Below are 14575 nucleotides of genomic sequence, written 5' to 3'. Positions count from 1 at the left end.
TAGGCAAGGTCTTTAGGTGAATTATTAAGTCAATTAGAAAATATTTTGTCTAAGGTACATTAATTAAAAACTCGGGTTTTAATGAAATCGAAGTTTTGAAGAATAAACCGAGTTTTTTAAGTTGCATGAAACGTATGAAAATCCTAAGTGTACTCATGCATTCATCTTACATTAATTTCCTATGATCATAAGTCTTTCAAGCGTCTCGATCTTATATCAATTTGGTCATTTGATGAATTTTCGAATTTATACCTGAGATTCTTAATCATTAAACCAATTAGTTACTTAACCATGGTTTGTTATCATCAAAACCCGATTAGAAGAACCCTTGGGCTAACAATATATTTTATATTTTTGTGATATAAATGGAAATAAAGCAACTCGAGTGATGGATAAAATTATTATTCAAATTATTTTTTCTATTTTTAAAATTAATTTAAATAATATTTTCAAAATGGGATTTCAATACAAATAAGAAATCATATTTTTAAAATTAAATTTATATATATATACACATACCAATCAACCTTTTAAAAATAATATTTCTAATAAAACTTTTAAAAAAATTTGAAAAAAAAAAAAGTTACATGATAAAAAAGGGTTATTTGAAACCGTGAACTTTAAGCTTAAACTCAAAGTACCAGTATAAAAGATTTTGTTAAAATATTGAAAAACACAGATCAATCAAATCATATTATATATATTTTATAATTCATTAATTTAATTTTAAATTCAATCACATTATTTTGTAACTTAGTTGCATTTCTTTCTAAATTCAAATCATATTAATCTTATATATTTGCACCCTCATTAATCAGGCTTAATTTCTTCGTACACTTTTACTACTTCAGGTTACATCATTCATTGGTATTGAGTCAACGTCCATTGCTAACACAAGAAGATGAATGATGAACACTTAACTTTTTCTGAATTCCTTGTTCCATAGTTGCCGGTGCCAGTGAGCAGGCAAAATATATGAGAGATGGAGGCAAGGAAGGACGGTCGTGGTAGTTGCCGAATGACTCCAACCAATTGTGGAAGGAAGGGTTGTTCACAGCATGTAGGGACAAGAGGTATGCTGGTGGTGGTAGATGGATCATGGATGATCCCTGTCTGTTGTCCTTTTTTCTCAAGTACATCCTCTTTTACTTTCTAACTTTTGGATTTTTTGAAATGGTTTCAAACATTTTTTCTGTTTTAATATATGCTAATATGGGAGTTTATAAATGAATTCACCTAACTCCCCTTTTAATTAAACTAAAAATTTGTTTTTAAAATATTAATTTAAGTGGTTTAACTACCTATTAATCACTAATATCTATTAATTTCTATAAAAAAATGTTAAAGTTCGTATTATTCTAAATTTTATTTTAAGAATTTAAATTATTTAAATTAATTTTTTATCTTTCTAATGCTTGAATCTATATCAATTGTAATTACTAGTACATTTGGTCAAGACATGAGAAAATAGATGGAAAAATAAACAAGTAAATTAAATTTCAGAACTGGATGTGGATGAACATATTATAAAAAAAAATTATTAATGATAAAGAAGAGAAAAATCAGAAATATAAAAATACTAAATAAAATATTAATAGTAAAAAATGGGTGGAAGGGAAAAAATAAATTCCTGACACTATGTATATAAAAGATTCTTTTTGATTGTTTAGAAACATTTTAAGTCCGTGAAATCCCATCCGGATCAAAAAATATCAGCATGTGGGTGCTTACACGACTTGTGATATCCCACATCGGTTATGAAAGAGTGCTTACATAGCATATGATATCCCATATCAACTAGGGGAATCTTTGTGAGAGGGAGAGGGTGCTTACTTAGCATGAAGCAGGAGACTATCCTACTATATATCCATCCACAAAGAGAGAGAGCTCCACCCAAATGCCCCTAAAGATCAACCATAGCTCAGCTGCACCCCCAGCCAAGATGGGTGATTATCAGGGTTGAGCTGCAATCATCCAAAGGATTCAGTACATTTCTCCATCAGCATCTGGGCTTTTTTTTTAGGCATATGAAATGAAGCATTGATTCCCAAAGAGTTAACCTTGATTAATGAGTGTGTTTGAGAGGAAAATTTTCTATATATTTTTTCATGTGAATTTTGAACTAGAACCGGTTTCTTCTCTGAAAAAGTCCTGTGAACACATCCTTAATATATGACAGACAGCCCTGTGATCTCCCATCCTTAAGATATGGCAGAGAGATCTGTGAAAGCCTACCATTGAGAAATTCACTTGAGCAACCTGGGATAGGCGAGTTGGGCGGTACTAGAAAGGAATGTGTGAAATTACGGCGTTCTTGTTGATCTGGACTGTTGCAGTGAGCTCCTGGATGAGTTCCTATTGCCCATATCAGAATAGCAAGCACAACTGCATTGATCTGGAAATGGGGTGCAATCCATTTAGATTCAAAGTATCTCCCCAAAGAAAACAGTTTGGAATTCCAAAGTATGCAGAGATGCAAGAAAACAAACAAATCCCCATAATTATGGTGTTGAAATACTTCCATGGAATCATATCCCCAAAGAAAGCAGTTTGAAACTCCCAAGTATGCAGAGATGCAAGAAAACAAACAAATCCCCATAATTATGGTGTTGAAATTCTTCCATGGAATCATATCCCCGAAGAAAGCAGTTTGGAACTCCTAAGTATGCAGAAATGCAAGAAAACAAACAAATCCCCATAATTATGATGTTGGAATTCTTCTCTTCATGTCAAGAAAAATTGGTCAAAATTACTTGTGTGCAGTTTTGTCCAAATCTTTAAGAAAATTTTGGAAAACAGAACTTTTAATGTCATTTGAACAATGAAAATCATCCCACAACACAAATTTCTGCAGGAAATGCAGCCCTTTTCTGAAAAACAGGGGGAAAATGGCACCATCTGTGGCTACTGATCATTTCCAAACAAAAGATTCACTTTGGGCTGGCCTGACTGGCTGCAACCTAGCGTCTCATCTATAACAATTCTGCATACACCAAATCTTGACCTAATGGAATTGTTTTTTGATTGAATTGGAATTGAAACAAGAGTATACAGATGCTGATTTTTCCAACACAACAAGTTCATAATTTGAAGAGGTATGATGGCTGCATAAGTATAGATGTAAAAACAAAAAGCCTTATTCTGAAAACAGAGAGGATTACCTGTCCAACCAGAACCACAACTGAAACCGACCGGCACATTATCAGATGGAAATTGAGAAAATTCTGGAAATTTTTATAGTGCTCATCAATGTACTTGGAAATTTGCTGTCACAATAAAAAGCCAAAAACAAGAGGTATATTATGAGAGAGTAGAAGCTCAAACCTGTAAAATTTGAATGCAATTCTAAAGAATGACTTGCGATGACCACCAAGAAACCATGTCAAGACCCATCAAATGGGTTCCATTTAGTAACAATTCCACCATCTAAAGAACTTTCCTCAAGATTTAGTAAGACTTGTTATACCAATTTGTATCCACCATATGGCGGGTTTGGGATTTTGATCCCAGTTTTTCTGCTGCTGACAAGGGGAAAACTTATTGAAAACTACTGCAACTGAGATCCATATTCTGATCAACTAAGCCAAAATTTTCTTCAATTTTGACAGTTAGTATGCAATAGAAATCTAGCATGAAGTCTTTCTTCATCAATGTTACTACTAATACATATGCCTAACAGGGCAGAAGACTCACCCAAGCCCAGTCTATCTTGAACAAAATCGCAACAATCACCCCAGCTTGGAGGAGAAGAATGGAGCACATGGAAACAATATACTTTAAAACGAGGTCAAGGACAACCAATATTATTCAAGAATGAAATACACAACATTTCAACAACACAAAAAAAAAAAAACAAAAAACAAAAAACACCACCTCTGACTCCATTTGTCTATGGAAATCATCTCCACCTTTGAAAGCAAATTCTTTTTGCTTTGGCCAAATTTAATGCTAGGCAGCAATAAGATGCAGAATTTAAGCTAATTGGAAAGGATACTATGCAAAGACTAGAACTGCTGTCGCAGTTCGCAACCACATGGCCATAAAGTGTGGTCAAGCAGACGGCAATCCCGATGGCTAAACATATGTAGATGAACCTGTCCAAAATAAGCTATATGGTGTGAATGTCTCAGAATTTCAATGAAATTCAAGTTAAATGTCAATGTTCTTGCTTAAATGTCACTGAAACTGATTCAATATTTGCCCGTCATACCTTTCTAGTTTTGAATTTCTTTCTCACATACAGATAGAATCTTTTCCATTATTTTTTTGTCTGTAAATGGTCTTGCATCCATGAATTGAAGATCCATGTGAGGTTCATTATGGTGCTCTAAATCTATTTCAGTACAGTAAATTTCTAGCTGTAGAAATCAACCCCATTAATAAAGGGTATCTGTTATTTTCTCCTTTCTTTGCCCCAAAAAAAAAGAGGGGGGGGGAGAGCAGCCATAGCTTTTCATTATCTTAGTGGAAGCTTTCTTGGGAAATAAAATGGAAGTGGTGAACCACCAAGTCATTCATGAACAAAATGTTATTTTTGGTACAGAACCACTTGACCAGGAAAAAAAGGAAGTAAATAAATAAATAAATAAAAAGAAAGAAAGCAACCCACCTTTGAGTAAGGGGAAGAACTCAGAAATTCTAAAAATAAAAAATAAAAATTGAAAAAGATTCTCCGGGAAGAAACCCAGACAGAGGAATGGTAAAAGCTAAACAACAAGAACTAGGGTGGGGGGGGCAAGGAGAGAAAGAAATCTACCATGGTCGAGGAAGAGGAGTGACGATAAGCATCTGAGAGAAGCCATCATTCCACTTCTTGAGCAGCCAGAGGCAGTATATAATCATTCCAATCCCACACAAATTCACAATTATATCCACAACTCTCTTTGACTGGTGTAAGAAGCACCCGGCACACCTAACCATTACTGGCTCTGCAGTCTGCTCCGACTCCTCTACTCTGAATTGAGCTATTACTAGTAGGTATATTCAAACCTATCCCTCCACCTCCACTCTTGATGATTTGTTTGAACATGAATGGTGGTGGAACTTGCATGTGGCGAAGTGGGAAAATGACCCAAAGTTCTTGGGAGATGGCTTGTGTGGCTACATTGCGTTTGCTTGATTCCGCATGTACAAGAAAATTTGAAGCCTGAAAAGCTTTACCTCACCAACCATTCAAATGTAGTATAGGATGAGATCTTTTGGCCACGTGCCCAACCATACCCATGCAGGAAACTTTCAATTTTTTCTTCCTTTTAAAGCTTTCCTTTTTTTTTTTGGGGGGGGGGGGGGGCGGGGGACGGGGATACCATTATTTAATGTCATACTGTCCTGCAATAATGCAATGGGTCTGTACAAATTTCCTTTTTTTTTTTGGGGGGGGGGGGGGGGGGGGGGGGGCGGGGGACGGGGATACCATTATTTAATGTCATACTGTCCTGCAATAATGCAATGGGTCTGTACAAATAGGTGGGACATAATGCAATGAGTTTGAAGAATTAATCATCCTACTTACCGGGTCCGGGTCCTGGGGTTCTGACCCCATGACCAGTAAACCGAGTTGGGAGTGGTTGGTGAAGGTGTCTTGCCTTGGCCTCTGAGGGCAAATGACTACTTCATGGAAACCCCCTTGTCTCGTAGCTTTCAAAAATTTTATATCATTATTATCATACATCATACAATGCCCACATGGCCCAAGTAGGCATCATCTATCAACCCCATGAGTCCAACATATAAATAATTGCATCTGGGAAAGTTCCTTTTAATGTATGGCCAATAAATTATCAAGATAACACAATAATTGCCATCTATTTCTTTTATAGATGATATTTTACTTTAGGGTTATCCATCAAATCGCAGTATGCATTTAAATACTATCATTTTGTACTTTAATCTCATTAATTTGTACCTTAATCTTATTTTCTGTCCTAATCACAAAGTTCTATACCTTGATCCCTATCCATTTATACTTCCATCTCATTTTCTTTTTGTCCCATGATCCCATTGTTTGTATCTTCATCCACCGATCTAAATTATTTTTTTCATTCATTTTCAATGAAATGATGGAGATTCATCGTTCAATGGATACCTGTCCAGTTTCTTACTTTTTCCCTATATTTTATTTGAGATTTGAAATCTCCATTACTGCCATTCCATCATTCGTTTGACAAGTCAAAGGAATAATAATAATCATGACATAGACACAAACCTTATATCAGTTGTATTGTTCATGAATAATAAAAATCCCACCAACCAAGGGTAGCTGGTAGGAGAGGCAGTTAAGAAAGATGATTAGTCCTGTTGATTTGGAAGGATTTGAGGCAAGAATATCTTTGATTCACTTGGATTAAGGCAACTGCTGTTTTCAAACTCATAACAGTGAACTGAGACATGTGGGATCATCTTCAAACAAAAGGCAAGGTACTTTTTGGATGGGTACAAAGGAAAATTGGTAATTAATTTATCCCCATGTTTCACATGTTCAGATTTCAGAGGCCTTACATAAACCTAATAAGTAATATAACAAAATAACTTCAACTAAAAGGTATTTCAATACCAGAAGAGCATACTGGCAATATTTCTAAAAAGGACCTCCTGATGGGACCACAGACCGACCAACCTGCTTTTCTCCAAGAAAAATGCAATAGCAGAAGAAGGCATGTGAAAAACAACATTTCAGTGACTCAAAATTGACATAAATAAGAAGAGAAAATTCCCTCCAAGTATCCGTAAGAACCAACAAGAGAAAGGAGGTGAACCCCAAAAGGAGATGGGCAACTCAGTCAGGTTTATCCTGTCCATATCATTCTTCAAAAGAGAAATGCAACTCAGTCAAGCTTTACCCTGTCCATATCGTTCATCAATCCTTCAAGCTGAAAAGAAATAAATAGATAAATCACCACAAATATGTATAAAATAACCATATCACAAAGTACGCTTTTAAAAAATTTAAAAATCACTAAAAAAACAAAGTTGAGAGGAGGGGCTACCTTAACAACTTGACGCATGAAGTAGTCCCCATATCGCTTGGTTGGTTTGGATTCAATAACATGAATCATATCCTGTATCAACAGAAAAAGGGTGCATTAACAGCTCCATAGAAGATAGAAGTTTCTGCAAAGAAAGTCCAATCTCCTAAAATTGTGTACCTTCTGGTGTTCTAGTAACTAACTTATTTGCAATGAAAACTGTATCTAATTTAAATTATTCAGTCAGCACTAACATCATGTTCTCAAAATAGTGATACACATGATGAAAATTGAACTTGCCAGCTGGTGAACAGCTGTAATTAAAGTTTTCAACTAATCTTTACACCAAAGCAATCTCCAAATCCTTGTCCATTATTGTCAGAAAATTCCAAATCCCATTAACAAGTTCTCCAAGCTGTCTTGAATTCTATCGTATTAGATTCTACCATATGATGATTCAAGTGCACCATCCTGCAATGACTGCAAATTTTTTTCTCTATTTTCCTTTTTGGATTTTCTAAGCATGCAATTACCAATCCATGTCCATCATGGATAGATAATCCCATAAATATGTACTCCAAGTTCTCTGCAATTCTACCATATGATAGATAGGAGAATATCTAAATTATGCCAAAGATTCTTGAATGAATTCCCATGCAGGAGTTAAAACAAGTCCCTTCATAAAACAAATAATTATGCAGAATTTAGAACATACATCATCAATGTAGAAATCAACATCAGCATTGGAGCCAATTTTTCCATCGGAATCAACGGCATGTGTTTTGTGTTTATATGTCATCAAAATTGTCCTGCAAGGTACAGATCATAAGAAACAAGTCAAAGGATTGTAATTAGTAATATTATATGAGTATTATAGAGGACAAGATCAAAAGCAAAATCCTCAAGATTCAACCTTAGTGTGGGGTCATCCACTTCCATGTACGTCGCAAGCTTCCCAAGAGAGATGGTCGAATATACTTTCAAGAAGGTACGGACACCTGATAATAACTGTTGCTGCTTCACTTCATAAAGGAACAGCTTCAACTGAAGTCTATAAGCTTCCTGCACCAATAGATGTCATTTGACAAATCATACAGATATCGAGAGAAAGAGACACGATTGTCCAGTAAATCACATGGGAAATAAAGCAGTTGAACCGCCCAAAAAAGTATGTTCATGTGCATGGTTAAAGAAACAGCAGAACTAAGAGCCAACTAATCATGTCAAATGCCCCTGTTAGGATAAATCTATGATTTGAGGCCTTAGCACAATCAGCAAGGAGTTGGGTGGGGATGTGGCGGTTTCAAGTTCAATTCCCAACAGGAAAAAAAAGTTACCTATTAAAAAATGAAAATGAAAATAATAATATATTTGTGATCTGAGTTAACCTAGAAGGCACAGTTAACCTGGAAGGCACAATGATGGAGAGATGAGAGTATCATTTTGAATGGAAATGTAATTTTTCTTTTTTTCTTTTTTTTTCTTTTGATAGACAAATATATAATTATATTAAAATGTGAAATGTACTAGGTCATGCCCTGTATCGGTTCCAACAATACCAATAGCCATGCTTTTTGGTTGATACCATAACACTCACATCTTTTGTATTTTATTTTATCCTTTCATTATTTTTCCCCCTCTTTCATCTTTTACAGTTTTACTTAAATTGTTAAACATCAAGTCTTGTTCTTTGCACTAAGCTCCTCTTAGTCCATATGATAAGTTAGTAATCTATTAGGTGAAATTATATACAGAAACTTAAATGTGACTGCTTGCAAAATCCAGATAACTTACTCAAACAGCAGTTTTCTCTCTTATGGTAAAAAATCAGTTAAATCCTATTTTTGCCCTTTTGAGCCTACTTCAGGGGGGTGCTTCCCCTCTAAAGAGGTCTGGAACTCTTCTGCACTCACAAGAAAGTGGATTTCTTTGCTTGGAAGACTGTTCAGGAAAGGATTTTCACAATGGGCCAACTCAAGGAAAGGGCGGCAGTTAGAGAACCAGTGTATTTTATGCAAGAACAATGAAGAATCAGCAAAACAAATTCTAACTCACTGTGATAAAACTAGAATATTACGAAATCTATTACCCTATGTTTTTGGCATCTCATGAGTTCTTTCCTAGTCAGTGAAGTATGTCTTACTTGGTTGGCATAGGAGTTTTGCAGGGAAGCAGCACAATAAGGTGTGGACAGCACCTTCTGTTTGTTCCAGGCTATTTGGCAAAAATGTAAAATGTAGATCTTTTGAAGACAACAATACTTAAAAGAATCTATTCTGTATTCTCTTATTCTTTGGTCTAGGAAATCTTTGAGGGTGGGTTTTCTTTCCTAGTTATATTTTTATTATTTTCCTAGGACCCTACTCATGAATTCTTAGCTCTTTAGTCCTTCAGCATCTCAGCACCTGGGTTTCCTTTGTTAGATTTTTATTGTTCTCTTAGCACTTTGTTAGTGTAGTGTTGGCTCTTTGGTCTATTAGTGTCCTTTAGCACCCTATGTAAAGTTCCACCATCCTCCCCCCTTCCCACTCCTCTTTTTTTTGGCTTTTATTAATATATATATTTTTTTAATAATAATATTTTTTTATTTGTCCATTAAAAAATAAAAAAAAAGCTAGTTTGTCAACACAGACCAATTGATTGATGAAATTCAACTTATTGCCAGCACAAATGTAAAATGGGAAGCATATACCTGGTTGTAATTTACAAGAGGCTCCTCGTAAACAGGAGCTGAGGGGGTAATGAACTTGGGACATGCATATGAGAAGAGCTCATCATAGAGAGCAAATGCTTCATCATCATATCTCTGCATTCTATTCATCTTCTCACCATACTTCTCCTTCAACTGAGACTGTACAGTCTCCTCAACAAGCTGCTCTTGGGGGCAAAGTGAGAGACAAATTGCCAGTAAGGCATACATCTGCTCATTCTTCTTTAGTATTTGCTCATACTGTGGAGATTTTTGATGAAATTGCTTGGTCTTGTAAATGTATAGAAGAATCTTGTTGAACTCCCGAATGGCTTCCACATACCTTTAAAAGGCCAAGAAACCTGTTAGGCTAAGTAAACAAGAGAAAACACACACCCACACACACAGAAATTAAGAGTGGTGCATTGATCTGTGTAATAGGGTTCAGTACCTTTTGGCAGTTTCTCATTTAAATTAAATTTTAGTTGTCTATTAAAAAAAGTAATGTACTTATAGAGATAAATACAAAATGGTGTTTTTATTTTTCATTTAGGCATATTTGTTTATTTGCAGAGGGCACCATGGAATTTTAATCCATACTCAATTCACTTGTCATAACAAGATCACAGGTACTCCAGTGCTTCACTCAAAACAAGTTCCTAGCTGGGGTTGCATTCAAACAAATGACAACTATCACATGCTTCACAGAAATTTAAAAGTAAGAACATAATTATCAGCATATCAATAGTTGTATCATGTAGTTTCTGCCTTACATGTTCCACTTAGTTTGCATTTTTCTCCTACATGCTAACAGGTTAAGGTGTTCAAGCTTCACAAAGAGAAAAGTCATTTCTAAGGTACAATCTCCAGGGGCTATCAACCCAACTAGCAAGAATTTTTTAAAAACTTAAAACAAATTTCAAGATATTGAACAGTAAGCATTTCCTAACTTCTTGGTAAACTGCTAGAGCTCACGAAATTTCTTGAATTTGTTGCATCACAAGGCAATGTTCTAGACAAAACTTTAAATTCGTTGAGACTGGTGGTTAAAATTTGAAGAGCCAGGTATAAAAGCTAGTTAAAATTCAGACACTTGAACACCTAATAGAATTTTATCTATTGAGTAACTATAGGCAAAGTATCATTAACTATTTGACCCTTAAGAATTTGAAGGTATATTCTTCACTTGAAAATATGAAAATCAACATCCAGAAATCCTTAACCAATCAAAGAAGCAAAACCAACTAAAAGACCATTAGACATGGTAGAGGACTAACATACCTCCGCAACATAAGATTGGCAAACCCAAAATGATAAATGGTTGTAATGTGGCTTCCAATAACACTGGTGTAAACACCTTGTTGACTAATGTCAATGGGGAGTAAGCACTTCAGACCCGTATGATAATCACCCAAAAGACAATGAACTCGAAGCAAGCCCACCATGCTGAAATATCCCAGCACTTTCAAGACATTACTTCCACCATTGTAATCATATCCATCGGTAGCGGTGAACTGTTCAAGTCCTTCCTTCTCCTGCTCCAAGATCTGAATGATCATGGACTTCTCAACAAGTGCTTGCAAGAAGTTGAGCACACCATACACATTCCAAGCCTGCAATTTAAAACAAAAAAACCGCAAAAAATAAATAAATAAAGAGCGACGGTTATCAAAATTTCCTGTTCTGATGTTAGGACTGAAGGCATTTTTATATGCAACTGAAGAAATAACATTAATGCATGATGCATGTGTAAAGCAACAGTTGGGTTCCATCAACCAGCACTAGCAACAATTAGTGGGTTTCTTTCCACCATCACCTCATTCTCAAAGAGCATTACTTGATATAAAACAAAAATTGGCTGTCCAATACATCCAGATGAGCAGCTAAAACTATTAAAGACCATACATAAAAAATTATGGTCATATGGGAAAAGAAATTTTGCAGAACCAATTGGCATGAGTCATAGCACAATCCTTACCAAAAGAAAGCACCAAAAAACCAGAAATATCTATTCCCTCTATTGATAATGAAAATTTACAATTAAATAAATAAATAAAACCACAGAATGATAATCAAAAAAATCTTTACCCAGGGGCAGAAAGAAAAATAAGAGAGAGAGTTTATCACCAACCACTAATTAAAGCCAACAGCTTGAATAAGATACTACCTAAAAGGTTATCTTATCATCATAATGACCCAATTACCAACACATTTTTTAATCTTTTCTTCTTTTTATTTTGGAAAATCAAAACAACATAAAAGATTATTGTTCAGAACATTATTTTCTCTCCTTTCCATGAATTTTCCCTATTGGATCCAATCATTACCAGATCAAATTGCCTCAAAAAACAGAATTTCATGCTGCATTGAATACATTAGACTTGAGGTTTTTATTTTTTTAGAAAACCAAAAACATAAAACATAAAGCCAAAAATGAGTTCCTTCGTTTCCTGAATTGTCACACTAACCAACATGACAGTAACCCATTTAATTCAATTAATACCAGATCAAGTGCCTCGTAGGAGCAATCACCTGAATGTAATACAACAGTTGAAATTTTCATTTCTTTTGTCGAGTTTACATTTTTATTAAAGTCAAAAACCACATAATACATCATCTTAACATTATGTATTCGCTTATTTTCAAATATTTTCTTAGCAACCAAACAGAGCATAGAGGATTAAGTTCTGTTTTCACCACTCCCAGCAACAAAATATCCAAAATTCAGGATTTCATTATCTTCTCTTTTCCCAGCTTTCTCACTAATCAATTAAGTTCAACTGTACCCAATCAAACTGCTTCTCCTTTTGTACAGTAAAATAAAATAGGATATAAAGCCTGAGGTTGCAAATTAATTCCCTTTTCTTTTGATCTCCTCTGTTCTCCCAGAAACCAACCAAAGTCTTCTTTTTTTTTTTTTTCAAAACAAAACACTACTAAAAAAAAACAAAAAAGAAGACACGTAATTCAAATTTTCTCAGCAAACAACGAGAATGTTGATCAAAATCCAATAAGTACCTGATCATACTGCCTCAAAAGGGCAATCTCTTGCTCTGTCTTGTTCTTCATCTTGGCCCTGTACTGGCAAAAGCTCTGAAACTGGTACACAAACTCATCAACCATGTCCCAGAGCCACTGGTTTGGCAACTGCATGTTGACCACTCCATGTAACACCACCTGAAACAAAGAGCAGTAATTGTCCCACGAATCGATCCGCTGCTTGGCGGTGGGGGAGAGGCGGGCATAGAGATGGCGGTACCACATCTCTCGGTAGAGGAGGCAGAAAACATGGTCGTTGTCGACGTGGTGAGCGACGGCGTCGACGGAGGGCCAAGGGGTCTCCTTGAAGAGGCGGTCAGAGAGGGTTTGGAAGGAGGACTCGTACATCTGGTGGATTTCGTAGACGTTCTTCTCACGAATGTGGCGGTAGAGGTGGACCACGAAGGTCCTGACGGAGTCGGGAACGTAGTTAGGGTCGTAGCCCAGAGGGTCGACTTGGGATTGAGATTGGACGTCCTCATGGTCGTAGGAGGAAGCCATGGTTGTCTGGACAGTGTTACGGAGATTAGGGTTTCGGAATTTGGAACCCTAATCCCTGATTGGGAGAGGTGTGGTTTTGATGGGTAGAACAGCCACACAGCTCGAATCGTGAGACTAGGGTTTTGGGATAACAGAGAAAAAAGAGTGAGTTACCCTAGAAGAGAACAAGGATACATTGGTAATTGAGCTTTCTGCCATGGGTAAAGTTGGTAATTTATCCCAATTTGGGCTCCTCCGTGGAAAATAAATTAATATTTTTAGTTTCCATATTTAACTTCATACTTATTATTACATTTATTTAATTTTAAGTTTAATTATATTTAATTTATTAATTTAAAACTTATTACTTAATTCTTATTTTCAAATAGTAAAATTATTTGATAAATTAACTTAAAATATACTTTAAATCATTAAAATAAATGAGATTAAATAACAATGTGTGGTAAAGTAACAAAAATATCTTAAAAATAACTAAGATAAACGGGATAAAAAAATAAAATAAATATACAGACTTGAAAATAGATTAATTTGTTTTACTTATTACTTAAAATTATTTTTTACTTTAAATCATACGTATTTTACCAAATATACTTGATTTATTTAATAACTTAAATTAAATTATCAAGTCACTTTAAGTTATTAAGTTAATTTATCAAACACATGTTAAAACAAACAAAATTCCCTCCAAATTAACATTAATAATCTAAAAGTATACTTTGCAACATATTTTCAATTTCTGCCCTCATAGATTTAGACTTCACAAAAAAATAATATATATATCTATATTTCTTTCACTTTTTTCAAAATTTCTTACTTTTTGTAAATTATTTATAATAATTTTTTTCAAAATTTATATAAATCGTAATTCCTAAGATATCTTAATGTGGTACAAATATAATATTATGATATGGATTAAAAACATGTATAAAATTACAAAGGAATTATTTGTCTTTAGGTTTATTGTTGAGAAGAAAAAAATTTAAGAGAAAAAAAAACAAGATATATGCCAAAGACAATAAAAAAGATATTGTGTAACAACGTGGACTTCTCTCAATTAATGTAGTATGGTATGACTAATAAAATTTTCGAAAAGGTATATTAAAAATGTTTAGGCATATTAAAATTTTTTAAGTAGATTCATTAATATGATTAATATTTTAAAATCGATGTATAAAATGATTAGATGAATGTAAATATAAATTATCTAATAATTAAAAAAAAAAATTGCTTTTTAATATCTCTTATATTTGGAAAGATTCTTGCTATAGTAATTGGTAGTGTCATATATACAAGGTTGCATGGCTTTATACCAAGATTTCATTTGTTTATATCATATACGAGTCTTATTGCTTTATATATTGGGTCGATTTACTTATTCTTG

The 14575-nt window shown here is 34.5% G+C and overlaps 2 protein-coding genes across 3 annotated transcripts; both read right to left on the bottom strand.

Annotated features, from left to right (window-relative positions):
• Positions 1 to 2040: 2040 nt before the first annotated feature.
• LOC100266206 (tetraspanin-19) lies at positions 2041 to 5171 on the bottom strand. Its single transcript, XM_002281482.5, has 5 exons — positions 4757 to 5171; positions 3995 to 4094; positions 3694 to 3774; positions 3162 to 3266; positions 2041 to 2395 (listed from the first exon to the last, which is right to left on the bottom strand). The coding sequence occupies exons 1-5, from the start codon at positions 4918 to 4920 to the stop codon at positions 2123 to 2125; spliced, it is 723 nt and encodes a 240-aa protein (XP_002281518.1). The 5' UTR covers positions 4921 to 5171; the 3' UTR covers positions 2041 to 2122.
• A 1250-nt stretch (positions 5172 to 6421) lies between these two features.
• Positions 6422 to 13375, bottom strand: LOC100261248 (uncharacterized). Of its 2 annotated transcripts, XM_002284079.4 has the most exons (7): positions 12673 to 13375; positions 10936 to 11267; positions 9658 to 9997; positions 7879 to 8027; positions 7681 to 7774; positions 6987 to 7058; positions 6422 to 6869 (listed from the first exon to the last, which is right to left on the bottom strand). In XM_002284079.4, the coding sequence occupies exons 1-7, from the start codon at positions 13192 to 13194 to the stop codon at positions 6825 to 6827; spliced, it is 1554 nt and encodes a 517-aa protein (XP_002284115.1). In that variant the 5' UTR covers positions 13195 to 13375; the 3' UTR covers positions 6422 to 6824. The 2 variants fall into 2 exon arrangements, with proteins under 2 accessions (XP_002284115.1, XP_059592170.1); XM_059736187.1 differs by having other exon boundaries at positions 6422 to 7058; positions 12673 to 13366.
• Positions 13376 to 14575: the final 1200 nt, after the last annotated feature.

Source organism: Vitis vinifera, chromosome 4, assembly GCF_030704535.1.
Source record: "Vitis vinifera cultivar Pinot Noir 40024 chromosome 4, ASM3070453v1".
In the NCBI taxonomy this organism is placed as follows: Eukaryota; Viridiplantae; Streptophyta; class Magnoliopsida; order Vitales; family Vitaceae; genus Vitis; species Vitis vinifera.
This window is presented reverse-complemented; position numbering and strand designations above follow the sequence as displayed.